General features: G+C 58.1%; 1 protein-coding gene across 1 annotated transcript in view; it reads left to right on the top strand.

The window, feature by feature from the left end:
• Positions 1 to 16,144: 16,144 nt before the first annotated feature.
• LOC137664083 (26S proteasome non-ATPase regulatory subunit 8-like) overlaps positions 16,145 to 19,079 on the top strand; it is a 131,370-nt gene continuing 128,435 nt past the window's right edge. The window contains exon 1 of the mRNA XM_068401811.1: positions 16,145 to 16,153. Within this exon, the coding sequence (XP_068257912.1) occupies positions 16,145 to 16,153 (9 nt within the window). The remainder of the gene's footprint in view (positions 16,154 to 19,079) is intronic.

Here is a 19,079-nt window from a genome sequence, read left to right on the forward strand (position 1 = left end):
GGAAAAGACCTGTGGGATACTTTTCAAAACAACGAGACAATGTCTGTAAGGGATCGCCAGCATGCCTCCAAGCAGTGGCAGCTACAGTACTACTGATCCAAGAAGCCCGAAAATTGACGCTCGGGTAAAAGCAAACTGTGTTTGTGCCCCATGCAGTTACAACTGTTCTAGAACAAAAAGGAGGACACTGGCTACGAAGCCTAAAGCTAAAGAAAAGGTTAGTCCTTTTGAAATCATTTATGGTAAACCCTATCAGGTGACAGAAACAGGAGTTGATCCTAAGATCATGGGGAAATATTATCAGAAAGAATATGTTATCTCTCTAGGAAAGGTTTTGTCCTCCCTCCACAGGTACATCACTGTGAGCACACCATTATCCCTGGACGTGCTTGTGCATCAATACCAACCTGGAGACTGGGTGTACCTGAGGACGTGGGCAGATGAACCACTAAAAGAGAAGTGGAAAGGACCTTTCCAGATTTTGCTCACCACCTACACAGCTGTCAAGCTCGAGGGAGTCACTCCGTGGATACATCACAGCAGGATCAAACCAGCTTCATCACCAGAATCAGAATGGACTGTAAAACAAGGACCTTTATGTTTAAGATTAACTCGGGGATCACAAGGTTCTGGGTTATCTCCCTTGCAGTGATGTTCGGAAATGCAGAAATTGATACAGATGGAGAGGCCAATACAGTCATAAATGAGAACTTAATTCTAACTCTGATACAAGGGTTTGGTAGAATGCACAATCTTACTAGTGTAACAGCATGTATCCCAATTCCTCATTCAGCCACTCAGCCTGTCCCCTGGGGTCACAACTTCAATGGGGATTTCAAAGTTTCCTTTTACCAGGACTGATGGCTTTAGAAAATCGGATGCTAATAGAAAATCTAATGTGGCAAGTAGAATCTTTATCAAGAGCCACTCAAAAGGGATTCCAAATTGTTAACAAACCAAGCTAATACTAAAATGACTCTGCAAAATAGACTGGTCTTAGACTTGCTATTAGTCAAAGAACAAGGAGTGTGTGGATATCTTAAGTTAGACAAAGAGCACTGCTGCATCCACATCCCAAACATCACTGATAACCTGCAAGAGCAATTGGATAAAATGAAGAGAGTAGCAGAAGACAGCAGGGCAATCAGGGATGCAGCAGAAAATAGTTGGCTCAGCAAAATCCTGCAAGAATTAGGTGCACTGTCTCTAAAAGGATGGTTAGCCGCATTGTTAGAGGGAATAGTTTATGTAGTTGTGATTATAGTTATTATAGGGATCTGCATGGGTTGTGTTAAGAGAATCATTGAGAAAAATATATGGAAGTAGTGAGATAATAAATCTAACTACTTCCAAAGGGGGGAATTGATACCAGACGGTTCAAGTTAGCAGCAGTTTAGCAAGAGTAGGCCTCAGAGTAGGCTCTAAAGGCCTGCTCTCTGTTACCTTTGTACAGAACAAACTTTCCTGTCAATAATCTTCCTTTTAGCTAAGAATAATCTAGAATAATAACAATAGGTTCTGAAGTATCTACATGTTTTGTAGATAAAGTTTGTTTATGGGATTGAGAACAAGGTTCTAGTAAACAAAGATTCATGCTGTTTATGCTTGCTCTTAGATAAAAAAAGGTCTCTGTTAATTATATAAGGCCAAAAGACAAAACAAAACTGTAAAGAACAACTTTGTGATGTCTAAATTAATTTGATTCATAAACTCTTGTGTCAGAGGAGAGATAAGTCCAAAACGATCTCTTCTTCTCGGGAACACGTGTACTTGTAAACAAGAAGGCCGCGACCACGCTTGCGCACAAGCATGATTTAAGGGGGATTGGGACCACCAGCGACCCCCAGAGACCACCCCAGACCCCTTCCCCAGTTTAGTACGTGTGCATAAAGACATGACGTAATGCATGACATCATGGGTTATCTATAAGTTGTTTTTTAATTGGGTGGGTTTTTTTCTTGGAATTGTATATAAGGGGCAAGCTTTTGTTCTTAGGTGTGCATGCTAGGAGGAGAGATCCCCCGTGCACCCAGCGCTGCAAGAAACCAATGTTGACTTTCTAAACTATCATTTGGTTTGGAGAGTTATCTTGGGTACTATTTTCCAGTACCAGAATTTGGTGACCCAGATGGGACCAGCTCTCCGGAATCTCCCCAGACCAGAGGAATCGTGAGGGCTCCCGCGCGCACTGGAGTGTTTTCGGGGAAGCCTCCGATTCCCTGGTCGGGTGAGTTTCTGAGACAGCGATCTGGGAGATGAACGACATTGGCTGTGAGTATCGGTACCGGGATTTTAATTTGGTTGCTTAAGCTGTTGGTTTTGGTTGCTTACAAATAAGCCGTACCTGAATTAAGTGCGCGTCGTTAAGCTGTTGGGTTTGGTGTGCACAACTGTGCTAATCCGTACGCTCCTACGGGGACGCCCGGAGTCTGGATTTTGGGTTGAATATTGGATTTGTACATATTTGTATCTATTTGTATATTCATTGCCGCTGAGCGAAACTGCTTCGGGCTTTGGGCTTGCAAGTTTTCTCTCTGTGTTCTCCGTTCCTCCCTCTCGGGGGAGGGAAGGGAGAAAGGGGGGAGGCGAGCGGTGTTTTGCCGTTTGCTGTTTGCTATCAGTTTAACAGTCAGTCCGGCTTTGAACTGTGACAGATTTATTGGTAATTGTGGTCATTGTGGGACTCATAGAACTTTGTTCGGGTGTTCGTGTTCATTGTGAAACTTTGTAAAATGGGAAACAAACGGTCTGCTGAAGGGGTGGGTGAGAGTCCCACTGAGAGTGGTACAAGGGGGCTGAGTCCGCAGCAGCGGGTTAGTGTGGGTTAAGTCGTTGCTTTTGTGTCTGTGCAGCGCTGGGCACAGGCCAGGGAGAGCTGGCGGGTGGCCACTGAGAGCTAGGTGGCATCTGTGCAGCACTGGGCACAGGCCACGGAGAGCTGGCAGGTGACCACAGAGAGCTGGGTGATAGCCACGGAGAGCTGGGTGATGGCCACGGAGAACTGGGTGGCATCTGTGGGGCGCTGGGTGCTGGCCACGGAGAGCTGGGTGGTAGCCGTGGGGTGCTGGGCATCTGTGGGGCGCTGGGTGGCATCTGTGCGGTGTTGGCCAGTGGCAGTAGGGCGCCGGAGATCGACTGTGGGGCTCTGGGTGGTGGCCACGGGGCTCTGGATTGTGACCACGGTGCTCTGAACGTCAGACGTGGGTTCTGGGATGGTGGCCACGGGGTGCTGGATAGTGGCCACTGGGCTCTGGAAGGTGGCCACGGGGCGCTGGACATCAGCCGTGGGGCTCTGAATGGTGGCCACTGGGCTCTGGATGGTGGTCACGGGGTGCTGGACATCAGCCGTGGGGCTCTGGATGGTGGCCACGGTGCTCTGGATGGTGGCCACGGTGCTCTGAACATCAGCCATGGGGTCCGGGATGGTGGCCACGGAGCGCTGGGCAGCGGCCTTGCAGCACCCGGCGGCGGCCTTGTGGCTCTGGGTGGTGGCCATGGGGCTCTGGGTGGTAGCCATGGAGAGTTGGGTGGTAGCCATGGGGCTCTGGGTGGTAGCCATGGGGCTCTGGGTGGTTGCCATGGGGCTCTGGATGTCAGCCGTGGGGTCCGGGACGGTGGCCTTGCGGCGCAGGGCAGTGGCCACGGGCCTTTGGCCAGTGGCCGTGGCAGGCTGGGGGCTGGGGGGGGCCTCGGTCAGTGCCGACCAGATGTTGCCCATTTCGGGGGGCTTCGGGCGGGGTCTCGCCTGCGGGGGGGGGAGGGGGGGAAACTGAGGCAGGGGGAGGGGCTGCAGCCCCCACCCCCCCCTCACCCCCCCCACCCCCCAAAACACCCCGGCCCCTCCCCCACTCCCCCACGGCCCCCCCAAACCGCCCCCCCCTCACCTCCGGCACTTCCTGACGGTGCTGCAACGGTGCCAACGGCCACTGGTGGGCAGATTTGCACGAGGGTTTGCACGAGGGTCTTACACGAGGGCTCCTCCCCCCCCCCCCCCCGCCGTGGCAGGGTGTGGGGGGGTGTTACTGTGAGCAACTGGGAGGTCAGGTGAGCTGGGGCGGGAGGGGGATACGGGGGGGGGGGCTAGGGGACACGGGGAGGGGGGGCTAGGGGACAAGGGTGGGGACAAGTTGGGGACAAGAACTGGGACCAGTTGGGGTAGTGGGGGGCAAGACTGGTTCCAGTTTGGGGCTCAGCCTTGTCCCAATTTGAGGCACAGACAGGTCCCAGACTGGGGCTCAGACGGGTCCCAGTTTATGGCTTAGCTTGGTCCCAGTTTGGCGCTGCACCTGGTCCCAGTTTGGGGCTGGACCTGATCCCAGTTTAGGTCTCAGCCTGGTCCCAGTTTGGGGCTCTGACTGGTTCCAGTTTGGGAGTGTACCTGGTCCCAGTTTAGGGCTCAGCCCGGTCGCAGTTTGGGGCTCAGTCTGGTCCCAGTTTGGGGCTGCACCAGATCCCAGTTTGGTGCTCAGCCTGGTCCCAGTTTAGGGCTCAACGTAGTCCCAGTTTGGGGCTCAGCCTGGTCCCAGTTTGGGGCTGCACCAGATCCCAGTTTGGTGCTCAGCCTGGTCCCAGTTTAGGGCTCAACGTAGTCCCAGTTTGGGGCTCAGCCTGGTCCCAGTTTGGGGCTCTCACCGCTCCAAGTTTGGGGCTCTCACCACTCCCAGTTTGGGGCTCAGCCTGGTCCAAGTCTGGGGCACAGAGTTGTTCCCAGTTTGGGGCGCAGCCCAGTCCCAGTTTGGGGCTCAGCTTGGTTCCAGTTTGCGGCACAGACCAGTCCCAGTTTGCGGCACAGACCTGTCCCAATTTGGGGCTCAGACCGGTCCCAGATAGGGCTCAGCCCGGTCCCAATTTAGGGCTCAGCCTGGTTCCAGTTTCGGGCACAGCCTTGTCCCAGTGTGGGGCACAGACCAGTCCCAGTTTGGGGCTCAGACCGGTCCCAGTTTAGGCCTCAGCCTGGAAATAGTTTAGGGCTCATCCTGTTCCAGTTTGGGGCTCAGCCTGGTCCCCGTTTGGGGCTCAGACCGGTCCCAGTTTGGGGCTCAGCCTGGTCCAAGCTTAGGGCTCAACTTGGTCCCAGTCTGGGGCTCAGACTGGTCTCAGTTTGCGGCTCAGACTCATCCCAGTTTAGGGCTCAGACTGGTCCCAGTCTCGGGCTCAGCCTGGTCCCAGTTTGGGGCTTAGCTTGGTCCCAGTTTGGGGCTCTGCCTTCTCCCAGTGTGGGGCACAGAGGAGATCCCAGTTTGGGGCTAAGTCCGGTCCCAGTTTGTGCCTCTGACTGGTCCCAGTCTGGGGCTCTGACTGGTCCCAGTTTGGGGCTCTGACTGGTCCCAGTTTGGGGCTCAGCCTGGTCGGAGATTGGGGCTGAGCCCGAATCCAGTTTGGGGCTGCACGTGGTCCCAGTTTGGGGCTACACCTGGTCCCAGCTTAGGGCAGAGACTGGTCCCAGTTTATGGCACAGACTGGTCCCAGTTTAGGGCAGAGCCTGGTTCCAGTTTGGGGCTGCAGCTGATCCCAGTCTGGGTCTGCACCTTGTCCCAGTTTGGGGCTGCACCTGGTCCCAGTTTGGGGTTCTGTCTGTTCCCACTTTGGGGCTAAGACCGGTCCCAGTTTAGGGCTCAACTTGGTCCCAGTTTTGGGCACAGCCTGGTCCCAGTCTGGGGCTGAACATGATCCACGTTCGGAGCCATGACTGGTCCCAGTTTGGGGCTCCGCCTTGTCCCAGTTTGGGGCTCAGCCTGGTCCCAGTGTGCTGCTCAGCACTCCAGGTTTGGGGCTCAGCCTGGTCCCAGTTTGGGGCTGCACCTGGTCCCAGTTTTGGGCACATCGTGGTCCCAGTTTGGGGCTCTGACTGGTCCCAGTTTGGGGCTGCACCTGGTCCTAGTTTAGGGCAGAGACTGGTCCCAGTTTATGGCACAGACTGGTCCCAGTTTGCGGCTGCACCTGGTGCCAGTTTAGGGCTCAATTGGTCCCCGTTTGGGGCTCTGACTGGTCCCCGTTTGGGGCTCTGACTGGTCCCAGTTTGGGGCTGCACCTGGTCCCAGTTTGGGGCTCAGCCTGGTCCCAGTTTGGTGCTCAGCCATGTCCCAGTTTGGGGCTGCACGTGGTCCCAGTTTGGGGCTACACCTGGTCCCAGTTTCGGGCAGAGACTGGTCCCAGTTTACGGCACAGACTGGTCCCAGTTTAGGGCAGAGCCTGGTCCCAGTTTGGGGCTTCAGCTCATCCCAGTCTGGGTCTGCACCTTGTCCCAGTTTGGGGCTGCACCTGGTCCAAGTTTGGGGTTCTGTCTGGTCCCAGTTTGGGGCTCAGCCTAGTACAAGTGTAGACCTCAAACCGATCCCACTTTGGGTCTGCAACTGGTCCCAGTTTCGGGCTGCACCTGGTCCCAGTTTGGGGCTCAGCCGGGTCCTAGTTTGAGGCTCAGCCCGGTCCCAGTTTTGGAATCAGTGCCGTCCCAGTTGGGGGCTCAGCCTGGTCCCAGATTAGGGCTCAGCCTGGACCCAGTTTGGGGCTACAACTGCTCCCAGTTTAGGGCTACACCTGGTCCCAGTTTATGGCACAGACTGGTCCCAGTTTAGGGCAGAGACTGGTCCCAGTTTGGGGCTGCAGCTGATCCCAGTCTGGGTCTGCACCTTGTCCCAGTTTGGGGCTGCACCTGGTCCCAGTTTGGGGTTCTGTCTGGTCCCACTTTGGGGCTAAGACCGGTCCCAGTTTAGGGCTCAACTTGCTCCCAGTTTTGGGCACAGCCTGATCCCAGTCTGGGGCTGAACATGATCCACGTTCTGGGCCATGACTGGTCCCAGTTTGGGGCTCCGCCTTGTCCCAGTTTGGGGCTCAGCCTGGTCCCAGTGTGCTGCTCAGCACTCCAGGTTTGGGGCTCAGCCTGGTCCCAGTTTGGGGCTGCACCTGGTCCCAGTTTAGGGCTCAACTTGGTCCCAGTTTTGGGCACATCGTGGTCCCAGTTTGGGGCTCTGACTGGTCCCAGTTTGGGGCTGCACCTGGTCCTAGTTTAGGGCAGAGACTGGTCCCAGTTTATGGCACAGACTGGTCCCAGTTTGCAGCTGCACCTGGTCCCAGTTTAGGGCTCAACTTGGTACCAGTTTGGGGCTCAGCCTGGTCACACTTTGGGGCTCTGACTGGTCCCAGTTTGGGGCTGCACCTGGTCCCAGTTTAGGGCAGAGACTGGTCCCAGTTTACGGCACAGACTTGTCCCAGTTTAGGGCAGAGCCTGGTCCCAGTTTGGGGCTCAGCCTGGTCCCAGTTTAGGGCTCAGCCTGGTCCCAGTGTGAGGCTCAAATTGGTCCGAGTTTGGGGCTCAGCCTGCTCCCAGTTTGGGGCTCAACTTGTTCCCGGTTTGGGGCTCAGCCTGGCCCCATCTTAGGGCTCAATTTCGTTCCAGTTGGGGCTCAGCCTGGTCCCAGTCTGGGGCTCATCCTGGTCCCAGTTTAAGGCTGCACCTGGTCCCAGTTTGGGGCTTTGACTTGTTCCAGTTTATGGCACAGAAGAGGTCCCAGTTTGGGGCTCGACCCAGTCCCAGATTGGGGCACAGACCGGTCCAGTTTGGGGCTGCACATGATCGCAGTTATAGGGCTCAGCCTCGTCCCAGTTTGGGGCTCTGACTGGTCCCAGTTTGGGGCTTCGCCTGCTCCCAATTTGGGGCTGCACCTGGTCCCAGTCTGGGGCTCAGCCTAGTACCAGTGTAGACCTCAAACCGATCCCACTTTGGGTCTGCAACTGGTCCCAGTTTGGGGCTGCACCTGGTCCCAGTTTGGGGCTCAGCCTGGTCCTAGTTTGAGGCTCAGCCTGGTCCCAGTTTTGGAATCAGTGCCTTCCCAGTTGGGGGCTCAGCCTGGTCCCACATTAGGGCTCAGCCTGGACCCAGTTTGGGGCTACACCTGGTCCCAGTTTATGGCACAGACTGGTCCCAGTTTATGGCACAGACTGGTCCCAGTTTAGGGCAGAGACTGGTCCCAGTTTGGGGCTGCACCTGGTCCTAGTTTAGGGCAGAGACTGGTCCCAGTTCATGGCACAGACTGGTCCCAGTTTGCGGCTGCACCTGGTCCCAGTTTAGGGCTCAACTTGGTCCCAGTTTGGGGCTCAGCCTGGTCACATTTTGGGGCTCTGACTGGTCCCAGTTTGGGGCTGCACCTGGTCCCAGTTTAGGGCAGAGACTGGTCCCAGTTTACGGCACAGACTTGTCCCAGTTTAGGGCAGAGCCTGGTCCCAGTTTGGGGCTCAGCCTGGTCCCAGTTTAGGGCTCAGCCTGGTCCCAGTGTGAGGCTCAAATTGGTCCGAGTTTGGGGCTCAGCCTGCTCCCAGTTTGGGGCTCAACTTGTTCCAGGTTTGGGGCTCAGCCTGGTCCCAGTTTGAGGCTCAGCCCGGTCCCAGTTTTGGAATCAGTGCGGTAACAGTAGGGGGCTCAGCCTGGTCCCAGATTGGGGCTCAGCCTGGACCCAGTTTGAGGCTGCACCTGGTCCCAGTTTGCGGATCAGACTGATCCCAGTTTATGGCTCAGACTGATCCCAGTTTAGGGCTGCACCTGATCCCAGTCTGGTGCTGCACCTGGTCCCAGTTTGGGGCTCAGCCTCGTCCCAGTTTAGGGCTCAACATGGTCCCAGTTTAGGGCTCAGCCTGGTCCCAGTTTGGGGCTCAGCCTGGTCCAAGTTTGTGGCTCTCACCGCTCCCAGTTTGGGGCTCTCACCGCTCCCAGTTTGGGGCTCAGCCCGGTCCAAGTCTGGGGCACAGAGTTGTTCCCAGTTTGGGGCGCAGCCCAGTCCCAGTTTGGGGCTCAGCTTGGTTCTAGTTTGCAGCACAGACCAGTCCCAGTTTGCGGCACAGACCTGTCCCAATTTGGGGCTCAGACCGGTCCCAGTTTGGGGCTCAGCCTGGGCCAATCTTAGGGCTCAATTTCGTTCCAGTTGGGGCTCAGCCTGGTCCCAGTCTGGGGCTCATCCTGGTCCCAGTTTAAGGCTGCACCTGGTCCCAGTTTGGGGCTTCGACTTGTTCCAGTTTATGGCACAGAGGAGGTCCCAGTTTGGGGCTCGACCCAGTCCCAGATTGGGGCACAGACCGGTCCAGTTTGGGGCTGCACATGATCGCAGATATAGGGCTCAGCCTCGTCCCAGTTTGGGGCTCAGCCTGGTCCTAGTTTGAGGCTCAGCCCGGTCCCAGTTTTGGAATAAGTGCCGTCCCAGTTGGGGGCTCAGCCTGGTCCCAGATTAGGGCTCAGCCTGGACCCAGTTTGGGGCTACACCTGGTCCCAGTTTATGGCACAGACTGGTCCCAGTTTAGGGCAGAGACTGGTCCCAGTTTGGGGCTGCAGCTGATCCCAGTTTAGGGCTCAATTGGTCCCCGTTTGGGGCTCTGACTGGTCCCAGTTTGGGGCTGCACCTGGTCCCAGTTTGGGACTCAGCCTGGTCCCAGTTTGGGGCTCTGACTGGTCCCAGTTTGGGGCTGCACCTGGTCCCAGTTTGGGACTCAGCCTGGTCCCAGTTTGGTGCTCAGCCATGTCCCAGTTTGGGGCTGCACCTGGTCCCAGTTTGGGGCTACACCTGGTCCCAGTTTCGGGCAGAGACTGGTCCTAGTTTATGGCACAGACTGGTCCCAGTTTGCGGCTGCACCTGGTCCCAGTTTAGGGCTCAATTGGTCCCCGTTTGGGGCTCTGACTGGTCCCAGTTTGGGGCTGCACCTGGTCCTAGTTTAGGGCAGAGACTGGTCCTAGTTTATGGCACAGACTGGTCCCAGTTTGCGGCTGCACCTGGTCCCAGTTTAGGGCTCAATTGGTCCCCGTTTGGGGCTCTGACTGGTCCCAGTTTGGGGCTGCACCTGGTCCCAGTTTGGGACTCAGCCTGGTCCCAGTTTGGTGCTCAGCCATGTCCCAGTTTGGGGCTGCACCTGGTCCCAGTTTGGGGCTACACCTGGTCCCAGTTTCGGGCAGAGACTGGTCCCAGTTTACGGCACAGACTGGTCCCAGTTTAGGGCAGAGACTGGTCCCAGTTTGGGGCTGCAGCTCATCCCAGTCTGGGTCTGCACCTTGTCCCAGTTTGGGGCTGCACCTGGTCCAAGTTTGGGGTTCTGTCTGGTCCCAGTTTGGGGCTCAGCCTAGTACCAGTGTAGACCTCAAACCGATCCCACCTTGGGTCTGCAACTGGTCCCAGTTTGGGGCTGCACCTGGTCCCAGTTTGGGGCTCAGCCGGGTCCTAGTTTGAGGCTCAGCCCGGTCCCAGTTTTGGAATCAGTGCCGTCCCAGTTGGGGGCTCAGCCTGGTCCCAGATTAGGGTTCAGCCTGGACCCAGTTTGGGGCTACACATGGTCCCAGTTTAGGGCTACACCTGGTCCCAGTTTATGGCACAGACTGGTCCCAGTTTAGGGCAGAGACTGGTCCCAGTTTGGGGCTGCAGCCGATCCCAGTCTGGGTCTGCACCTTGTCCCAGTTTGGGGCTGCACCTGGTCCCAGTTTGGGGTTCTGTCTGGTCCCACTTTGGGGCTAAGACCGGTCCCAGTTTAGGGCTCAACTTGGTCCCAGTTTTGGGCACAGCCTGGTCCCAGTCTGGGGCTGAACATGATCCACGTTCGGGGCCCTGACAGGTCCCAGTTTGGGGCTCCGCCTTGTCCCAGTTTGGGGCTCAGCCTGGTCCCAGTGTGCTGCTCAGCACTCCAGGTTTGGGGCTCAGCCTGGTCCCAGTTTGGGGCTGCACCTGGTCCCAGTTTAGGGCTCAACTTGGTCCCAGTTTTGGGCACATCGTGGTCCCAGTTTGGGGCTCTGACTGGTCCCAGTTTGGGGCTGCACCTGGTCCTAGTTTAGGGCAGAGACTGGTCCCAGTTCATGGCACAGACTGGTCCCAGTTTGCGGCTGCACCTGGTTCCAGTTTAGGGCTCAACTTGGTCCCAGTTTGGGGCTCAGCCTGGTCACACTTTGGGGCTCTGACTGGTCCCAGTTTAGGGCAGAGACTGGTCCCAGTTTACAGCACAGACTGGTCCCAGTTTAGGGCAGAGCCTGGTCCCAGTTTGGGGCTCAGCCTGGTCCCAGTTTAGGGCTCAGCCTGGTCCCAGTGTGAGGCTCAAATTGGTCCGAGTTTGGGGCTCAGCCTGCTCCCAGTTTGGGGCTCAACTTGTTCCCGGTTTGGGGCTCAGCCTGGCCCCATCTTAGGGCTCAATTTCGTTCCAGTTGGGGCTCAGCCTGGTCCCAGTCTGGGGCTCATCCTGGTCCCAGTTTAAGGCTGCACCTGGTCCCAGTTTGGGGCTTTGACTTGTTCCAGTTTATGGCACAGAAGAGGTCCCAGTTTGGGGCTCGACCCAGTCCCAGATTGGGGCACAGACCGGTCCAGTTTGGGGCTGCACATGATCGCAGTTATAGGGCTCAGCCTCGTCCCAGTTTGGGGCTCTGACTGGTCCCAGTTTGGGGCTTCGCCTGCTCCCAATTTGGGGCTGCACCTGGTCCCAGTCTGGGGCTCAGCCTAGTACCAGTGTAGACCTCAAACCGATCCCACTTTGGGTCTGCAACTGGTCCCAGTTTGGGGCTGCACCTGGTCCCAGTTTGGGGCTCAGCCTGGTCCTAGTTTGAGGCTCAGCCCGGTCCCAGTTTTGGAATCAGTGCCTTCCCAGTTGGGGGCTCAGCCTGGTCCCAGATTAGGGCTCAGCCTGGACCCAGTTTGGGGCTACACCTGGTCCCAGTTTATGGCACAGACTGGTCCCAGTTTAGGGCAGAGACTGGTCCCAGTTTGGGGCTGCACCTGGTCCTAGTTTAGGGCAGAGACTGGTCCCAGTTTATGGCACAGACTGGTCCCAGTTTGGGGCTGCACCTGGTCCCAGTTTAGGGCTCAACTTGGTCCCAGTTTGGGGCTCAGCCTGGTCACATTTTGGGGCTCTGACTGGTCCCAGTTTGGGGCTGCACCTGGTCCCAGTTTAGGGCAGAGACTGGTCCCAGTTTACGGCACAGGCTTGTCCCAGTTTAGGGCAGAGCCTGGTCCCAGTTTGGGGCTCAGCCTGGTCCCAGTTTAGGGCTCAGCCTGGTCCCAGTGTGAGGCTCAAATTGGTCCGAGTTTGGGGCTCAGCCTGCTCCCAGTTTGGGGCTCAACTTGTTCCAGGTTTGGGGCTCAGCCTGGTCCCAGTTTGAGGCTCAGCCCGGTCCCAGTTTTGGAATCAGTGCGGTAACAGTAGGGGGCTCAGCCTGGTCCCAGATTGGGGCTCAGCCTGGACCCAGTTTGAGGCTGCACCTGGTCCCAGTTTGCGGATCAGACTGATCCCAGTTTATGGCTCAGACTGATCCCAGTTTAGGGCTGCACCTGATCCCAGTCTGGTGCTGCACCTGGTCCCAGTTTGGGGCTCAGCCTCGTCCCAGTTTAGGGCTCAGCCTGGTCCCAGATTAGGGCTCAGCCTGGTCACACTTTGGGGCTCAGCCTGGTCCAAGTTTGTGGCTCTCACCGCTCCCAGTTTGGGGCTCTCACCGCTCCCAGTTTGGGGCTCAGCCCGGTCCAAGTCTGGGGCACAGAGTTGTTCCCAGTTTGGGGCGCAGCCCAGTCCCAGTTTGGGGCTCAGCTTGGTTCTAGTTTGCAGCACAGACCAGTCCCAGTTTGCGGCACAGACCTGTCCCAATTTGGGGCTCAGACCGGTCCCAGTTTGGGGCTCAGCCTGGCCCCATCTTAGGGCTCAATTTCGTTCCAGTTGGGGCTCAGCCTGGTCCCAGTCTGGGGCTCATCCTGGTCCCAGTTTAAGGCTGCACCTGGTCCCAGTTTGGGGCTTCGACTTGTTCCAGTTTATGGCACAGAGGAGGTCCCAGTTTGGGGCTCGACCCAGTCCCAGATTGGGGCACAGACCGGTCCAGTTTGGGGCTGCACATGATCGCAGTTATAGGGCTCAGCCTCGTCCCAGTTTGGGGCTCTGACTGGTCCCAGTTTGGGGCTCTGACTGGTCCCAGTTTGGGGCTTCGCCTGCTCCCAATTTGGGGCTGCACCTGGTCCCAGTTTGGGGCTCAGCCTAGTACCAGTGTAGACCTCAAACCGATCCCACTTTGGGTCTGCAACTGGTCCCAGTTTGGGGCTGCACCTGGTCCCAGTTTGGGGCTCAGCCTGGTCCTAGTTTGAGGCTCAGATCGGTCCCAGTTTTGGAATAAGTGCCGTCCCAGTTGGGGGCTCAGACTGGTCCCAGATTAGGGCTCAGCCTGGACCCAGTTTGGGGCTACACCTGGTCCCAGTTTATGGCACAGACTGGTCCCAGTTTAGGGCAGAGACTGGTCCCAGTTTGGGGCTGCAGCTGATCCCAGTCTGGGTCTGCACCTTGTCCCAGTTTGGGGCTGCACCTGGTCCCAGTTTGGGGTTCTGTCTGGTCCCACTTTGGGGCTAAGACCGGTCCCAGTTTAGGGCTCAACTTGGTCCCAGTTTTGGGCACAGCCTAGTCCCAGTCTGGGGCTGAACATGATCCACGTTCGGGGCCCTGACAGGTCCCAGTTTGGGGCTCCGCCTTGTCCCAGTTTGGGGCTCAGCCTGGTCCCAGTGTGCTGCTCAGCACTCCAGGTTTGGGGCTCAGCCTGGTCCCAGTTTGGGGCTGCACCTGGTCCCAGTTTAGGGCTGCACCTGGTCCCAGTTTTGGGCACATCCTGGTCCCAGTTTGGGGCTCTGACTGGTCCCAGTTTGGGGCTGCACCTGGTCCTAGTTTAGGGCAGAGACTGGTCCCAGTTTATGGCACAGACTGGTCCCAGTTTGCGGCTGCACCTGGTCCCAGTTTAGGGCTCAACTTGGTCCCAGCTTGGGGCTCAGCCTGGTCACACTTTGGGGCTCTGACTGGTCCCAGTTTGGGGCTGCACCTGGTCCCAGTTTAGGGCAGAGACTGGTCCCAGTTTACGGCACAGACTTGTCCCAGTTTAGGGCAGAGCCTGGTCCCAGTTTGGGGCTCAGCCTGGTCCCAGTTTAGGGCTCAGCCTGGTCCCAGTGTGAGGCTCAAATTCGTCCGAGTTTGGGGCTCAGCCTGCTCCCAGTTTGGGGCTCAACTTATTCCCGGTTTGGGGCTCAGCCTGGTCCCCGTTTGGGGCTCAGCCCGGTCCCAGTTTGAGGCTGCACCTGGTCCCAGTTTGCGAATCAGACTGATCCCAGTTTATGGCTCAGACTGATCCCAGTTTAGGGCTGCACCTGATCCCAGTCTGGTGCTGCACCTGGTCCCAGTTTGGGGCTCAGCCTCGTCCCAGTTTAGGGCTCAACATGGTCCCAGTTTAGGGCTCAGCCTGGTCCCAGTTTGGGGCTCAGCCTGGTCCAAGTTTGTGGCTCTCACCGCTCCCAGTTTGGGGCTCTCACCGCTCCCAGTTTGGGGCTCAGCCCGGTCCAAGTCTGGGGCACAGAGTTGTTCCCAGTTTGGGGCGCAGCCCAGTCCCAGTTTGGGGCTCAGCTTGGTTCCAGTTTGCGGCACAGACCAGTCCCAGTTTGCGGCACAGACCTGTCCCAATTTGGGGCTCAGACCGGTCCCAGTTTGGGGCTCAGCCTGGGCCCATCTTAGGGCTCAATTTCGTTCCAGTTGGGGCTCAGCCTGGTCCCAGTCTGGGGCTCATCCTGGTCCCAGTTTAAGGCTGCACCTGGTCCCAGTTTGGGACTTTGACTTGTTCCAGTTTATGGCACAGAGAAGGTCCCAGTTTGGGGCTCGACCCAGTCCCAGATTGGGGCACAGACCGGTCCAGTTTGGGGCTGCACATGATCGCAGTTATAGGGCTCAGCCTCGTCCCAGTTTGGGGCTCAGCCGGGTCCCAGTTTGGGGCTCTGACTGGTCCCAGTTTGGGGCTTCGCCTGCTCCCAATTTGGGGCTGCACCTAGTCCCAGTTTGGGGCAAAGACCGGTCGCAGTTTAGGGCTCAACTTGTTCCCAGTTTGGGGCACAGCCTGGTCCCAGTCTGGGGCTGAACCTGATCCCAGTTTGGGGCCCTGACTTGTCCCAGTTTGGGGATCCGCCTTGTCCCAGTTTGGGGCTAAGCCCGATCCCAGTTTGGGCTCAACTTGGTCCCAGTTTGGGGCACAGCCTGGTCCCAGTCTGGGGCTGAACCTGATCCCAGTTTGGGGCCCTGACTTGTCCCAGTCTGGGTCTGCACCTTGTCCCAGTTTGGGGCTAAGCCCGATCCCAGTTTGGGGCTCGGCCTGGTCCCAGTTTGGTGCTCAGCCTGGTCCCAGTTTGGGGCTGCGCCTCGTCCCAATTTAGGGCTCAACTTGGTCCCAGTTTGGGGCTCAGCCTGGTCCCAGTTTGGGGCTCAGCCCAACTCCAGCTTAGGGCACAGAGGAGGTCCCAGATTGGGGTTCGACCCAGTCCTACTTTGGGGCACAGACCGGTCCAGTTTGGGGCTGCACCTGATCCCAGTTTAGGGCTCAGCCTGGTCCCATTTTGGGGATCAGCCTGGTCCCACTTGGGGCTCCGCCTTGTCCCACTTTGGGGCACAGAGAAGGTCCAAATATGGGGCACAGACCGGTCCCAGTTTCGGGATCAACTTGGTCCCAGTTTGGGGCTCAGACCAGTCCCAGTCTGGGGCTGCACCCGGTTCCAGTTTGGGGCTCAACCCGGTCCCAGTTTGGGGCTGCACCTGGCCCCAGTTTGGGGCTGCACCCGATCCCAGTTTAGGGCTCAGCCCAGTCCAAGTCTGGGGCTGAGACCGGTCCCAGTGTGGGGCTGCAGCTGATCCCAGTTTGTGTCTCAGCCTGGTCCCATTTTGGGGCTTAGCTTGGTCCCAGTTTGGGGCTGCACCTGGTCCAAGTTTGGGGCTGCACCTGGTCCCAGTTTGGGGCTCAGTCTGGTCCTAATTTGGGGCTCAGCCTGGTCCCATTTTGGGGCTCCACTTGGTCCCAGTTTGGGGCTCATCCCGGTCCAAGTTTGGGGCTCAGCATCGTCCCAGTTTGGAGCTCCGCCTGGTCTCAGTTTGGGGCTCAGCCTGGTCCCAATTTGGGGCTGAAGCTGGTCCCAGTTTGGGGCTCTGACTGGTCGCAGTTTGGGGCACAGACCGGTCCCAGTTGAGGGCTCAGCCCGGTCCCAGTTTGGGGCTCAGTCTGGTTCCAGTTTGGGGCACACACTAGTCCCCGTGTGGGGCACAGACCGGTCCCAGTTTGGGGCTAAGACCGGTCCCAGTTTGGGGCTCAACTTGGTCCCAGATTTGGGCACAGCCTGGTCCCAGTCTGGGGCTGAACATGATCCAGGTTTGGGGCCCTGACTGGTCCCAGTTTGGGGCTCCGCCTTGTCCCAGTTTGGGGCTCAGCCTGGTCCCAGTATGCGGCTCAGCACTCCTAGTTTGGGGCTCAGTCTGGTCCCAGTTTGGGGCTGCACCTGGTCCCAGTTTAGGGCTCAACGTGGTCCCAGTTTGGGGCTCAGCCTGGTCCCAGTTTAGGGCTCAGCCTGGTCCCATTTTATGGCACAGACCGGTCCCAGTTTGGGGCTCAGACCGGTCCCAGTTTAGGGCTCAGCCTGGATCTAGTTTGGGGCTCATCCTGTTCCAGTTTGGGGCACAGACTGGTCCCCGTTTGGGGCTCAGACCGGTCCCAGTTTGGGGCTCAGCCTGGTCCCAGTCTGGGGCTGCAGCTGGTCCCAGTATGGGGCACAGAGGATTTCCCAGTTTGGGGCTCAGCCCAGTCCCCGTTTGGGGCTCAGATGGGTCCCATTTTGGGGCTCAGCCTGGTCCCAGTTTAGGGCTCAACTTGGTCCCAGTTTGGGGCTCAGCCTGTTCCCAGTTTGGGGCTCAGCCTAATCCCAGCTTAGGGCTCAAGTTGGTCCCAGCTTAGGGCTCAACTTGGTCCCAGTTTGGGGCTGCACCTGGTCCCAGTCTGGGGCTGCAGCTGGTCCAAGTCTGGGGCACAGAGGAGTTCCCAGTTTGGGGCTCAGCCCGGTCCCACTTTGGGGCACAGACCGGTCCCAGTTTAGGGCTCAGCCTGGTCCCAGTTTGGGGTTCAGCCTGGTTCTAGTTTGCGGCACACAGTAGTCCTAGTGTGGGGCACAGCCTGGTCCCAGCGTGGGGCACTAACCGGTCCCAATTTGGGGCTCAGACCGGTCCCAGTTTAGGGCTCAGCCTGGAACTAGATTGGGGCTCACCCTGTTCCAGTTTGGGGCTCAGCCTGATCCCCGTTTGGGGCTCAGACCTGTCCCAGTTTGGGGCTCTGACCGGTCCAGTTTGGGGCTGCACCTGATCCCAGTTTAGGGCTCAGACTGGTCACAGTTTCGGGCTCAGCCTGGTCCCAATTTGGTGGCTCAGTCCAGTCCCAGTTTGGGGCTTAGCTTGGTCCCAGTTTGGGGCTCTGCCTTGTCCCAGTTTGGGGCACAGAGGAGATCCCAGTTTGGGGCTCAGCCCACTCCCAGTTTGGGGCTCAGCCAGGTCCCAGTTTGTGGCTCTGACTGGTCCCAATCTGGGGCTCAGCCCGGTCCCAGTTTGGGGCTCTGACTGGTCCCACTTTGGGGCTCCGCCTGGTCAGAGTTTGGGGCTCAGCCCGAATCCAGTTTGGGTCTGCACCTGGTCCCAGTTTAGGGCAGAGACTGGTCCCAGTTTATGGCACAGACTGGTCCCAGTTTAGGACAGAGACTGGTCCCAGTTTATGGCACAGACTGGTCCCAGTTTAGGACAGAGCCTGGTCCCAGTTTGGGGCTGCAGCTGATCCCAGCTTAGGTCTCAGCCTGGTCCCAGTTTGAGACTCAAATTGGTACCAGTTTGGGGCTCAGCCTGGTCCCAGTTTGGGGCTCAATTTGTTCCCGGTTTGGGGCTCAGACCGGTCCCAGTTTGGGGCTGCACCTGGTCCCAGTTTGTGTCTCAGCTTGGTCCCATTTTGGGGCACAGCGCGGTCCCAGTATAGGGCACAGCCTGGTCCCAGTTTGGGGCTCAGCTTGGTCCCAATTTAGGGCTCAACTTCGTCCCAGTTTAGGGCTCAGCCTGGTCCCACTTTGGGGCTCAACTTCGTCCCAGTTTGGGGCTAAGCCCGGTCCCAGTTTAGGGCACAGACTGGTCCCAGTTTGGGGCTGCACCTGGTCCCAGTTTGGGGCTCAGACTGATCACAATTCCGGGCTGCACCTGGTCCAGTTTTGGGTCAGCCCGGTCCCAGTTTGGGTCTCAGCCTGGTCCCAGTTTGTGGCTCAGACCAGTCCCAGTTTGGGGCTGCACCTGTTCCCAGTTTGGGGCTGCACCTGATCCCAGTTTAGGGCTGAACGTGGTCCCAGTTCGGGGCTCTGACTGCTCCCACTTCGGGGCTCAGACCGGTCCAAGTTTTGGGCTCTGACTGGTCCCAGTTTGGGGCACAGCCTGGTCCCAGTCTGTGGCTGCACCTGATCGCAGTTGAGGGCTCTGACTGGTCCAAGTTTGCGGCTCCGTCTTGTCCCAGGTTGGGGCTGCACCTAGTCCTAGTTTGGGGCTCAGACGGATCCCACTTTGTGGCTCAGCCTGGTCCTAGTTTAGGGCAAAGCCTTGTCCCAGTTTGGAGCTGAGACCCGTCCAGTTCTGGGCACAGCCTCGTCCCAGTTTAGGACTCAGCCTGGTCCCAGTCTGAGGCTCACCACGGTCCCAGTTTGGGGCTCTGAGTGGTTCCAGTTTTGGGGGTGCACCTAGTCCCAGTTTGGGGCTCAGACTGGTTCCAGTTTGGGGCTCAGACGGGTCCCACTTTGGGGCTCAGACCAGTCCCATTTGGGGCTCTGACTTCTTCAAGTTTGGGGGTGCACCTACTCCCAGTTTGGGGCTCAGCCTGCTTCCAGTTTGGGGCACAGCCTGGTCCTAGTGTGGGGCACAGACTGGTCCCAGTTTCAGCCTCAACTTGGTCCCAGTTTAGGGCTCAACTTGGTCCCAGTTTAGGGCTCAACCTGGTACCACTTTGGGGCTCAGCCTGGTCCCAGTTTATGGCTCAGACCGGTCCCAGTTTGGGGCACAGATCGGTCCCACTTTTGGGCTGCAACAGATCCCAGTTTGGGGCTCAGCCTGGTCCCAGCTTAGGGCTCAACTTGGTCCCAGTTTGGGGAACAGCCTGGTCCCAGTCTGGGGCTGCACCTGGTCCCAGTCTAGGGCTGCAGTTGGTCCCAGTCTGGGGCACAGAGGAGTTCACAGTTTGGGGCTCAGCGCAGTCCCACTTTGGGGCACAGACCGGTCCCAGTTTGGGG

This window comes from Nyctibius grandis, chromosome 5, assembly GCF_013368605.1.
Source record: "Nyctibius grandis isolate bNycGra1 chromosome 5, bNycGra1.pri, whole genome shotgun sequence".
NCBI lineage: Eukaryota > Metazoa > Chordata > Aves > Nyctibiiformes > Nyctibiidae > Nyctibius > Nyctibius grandis.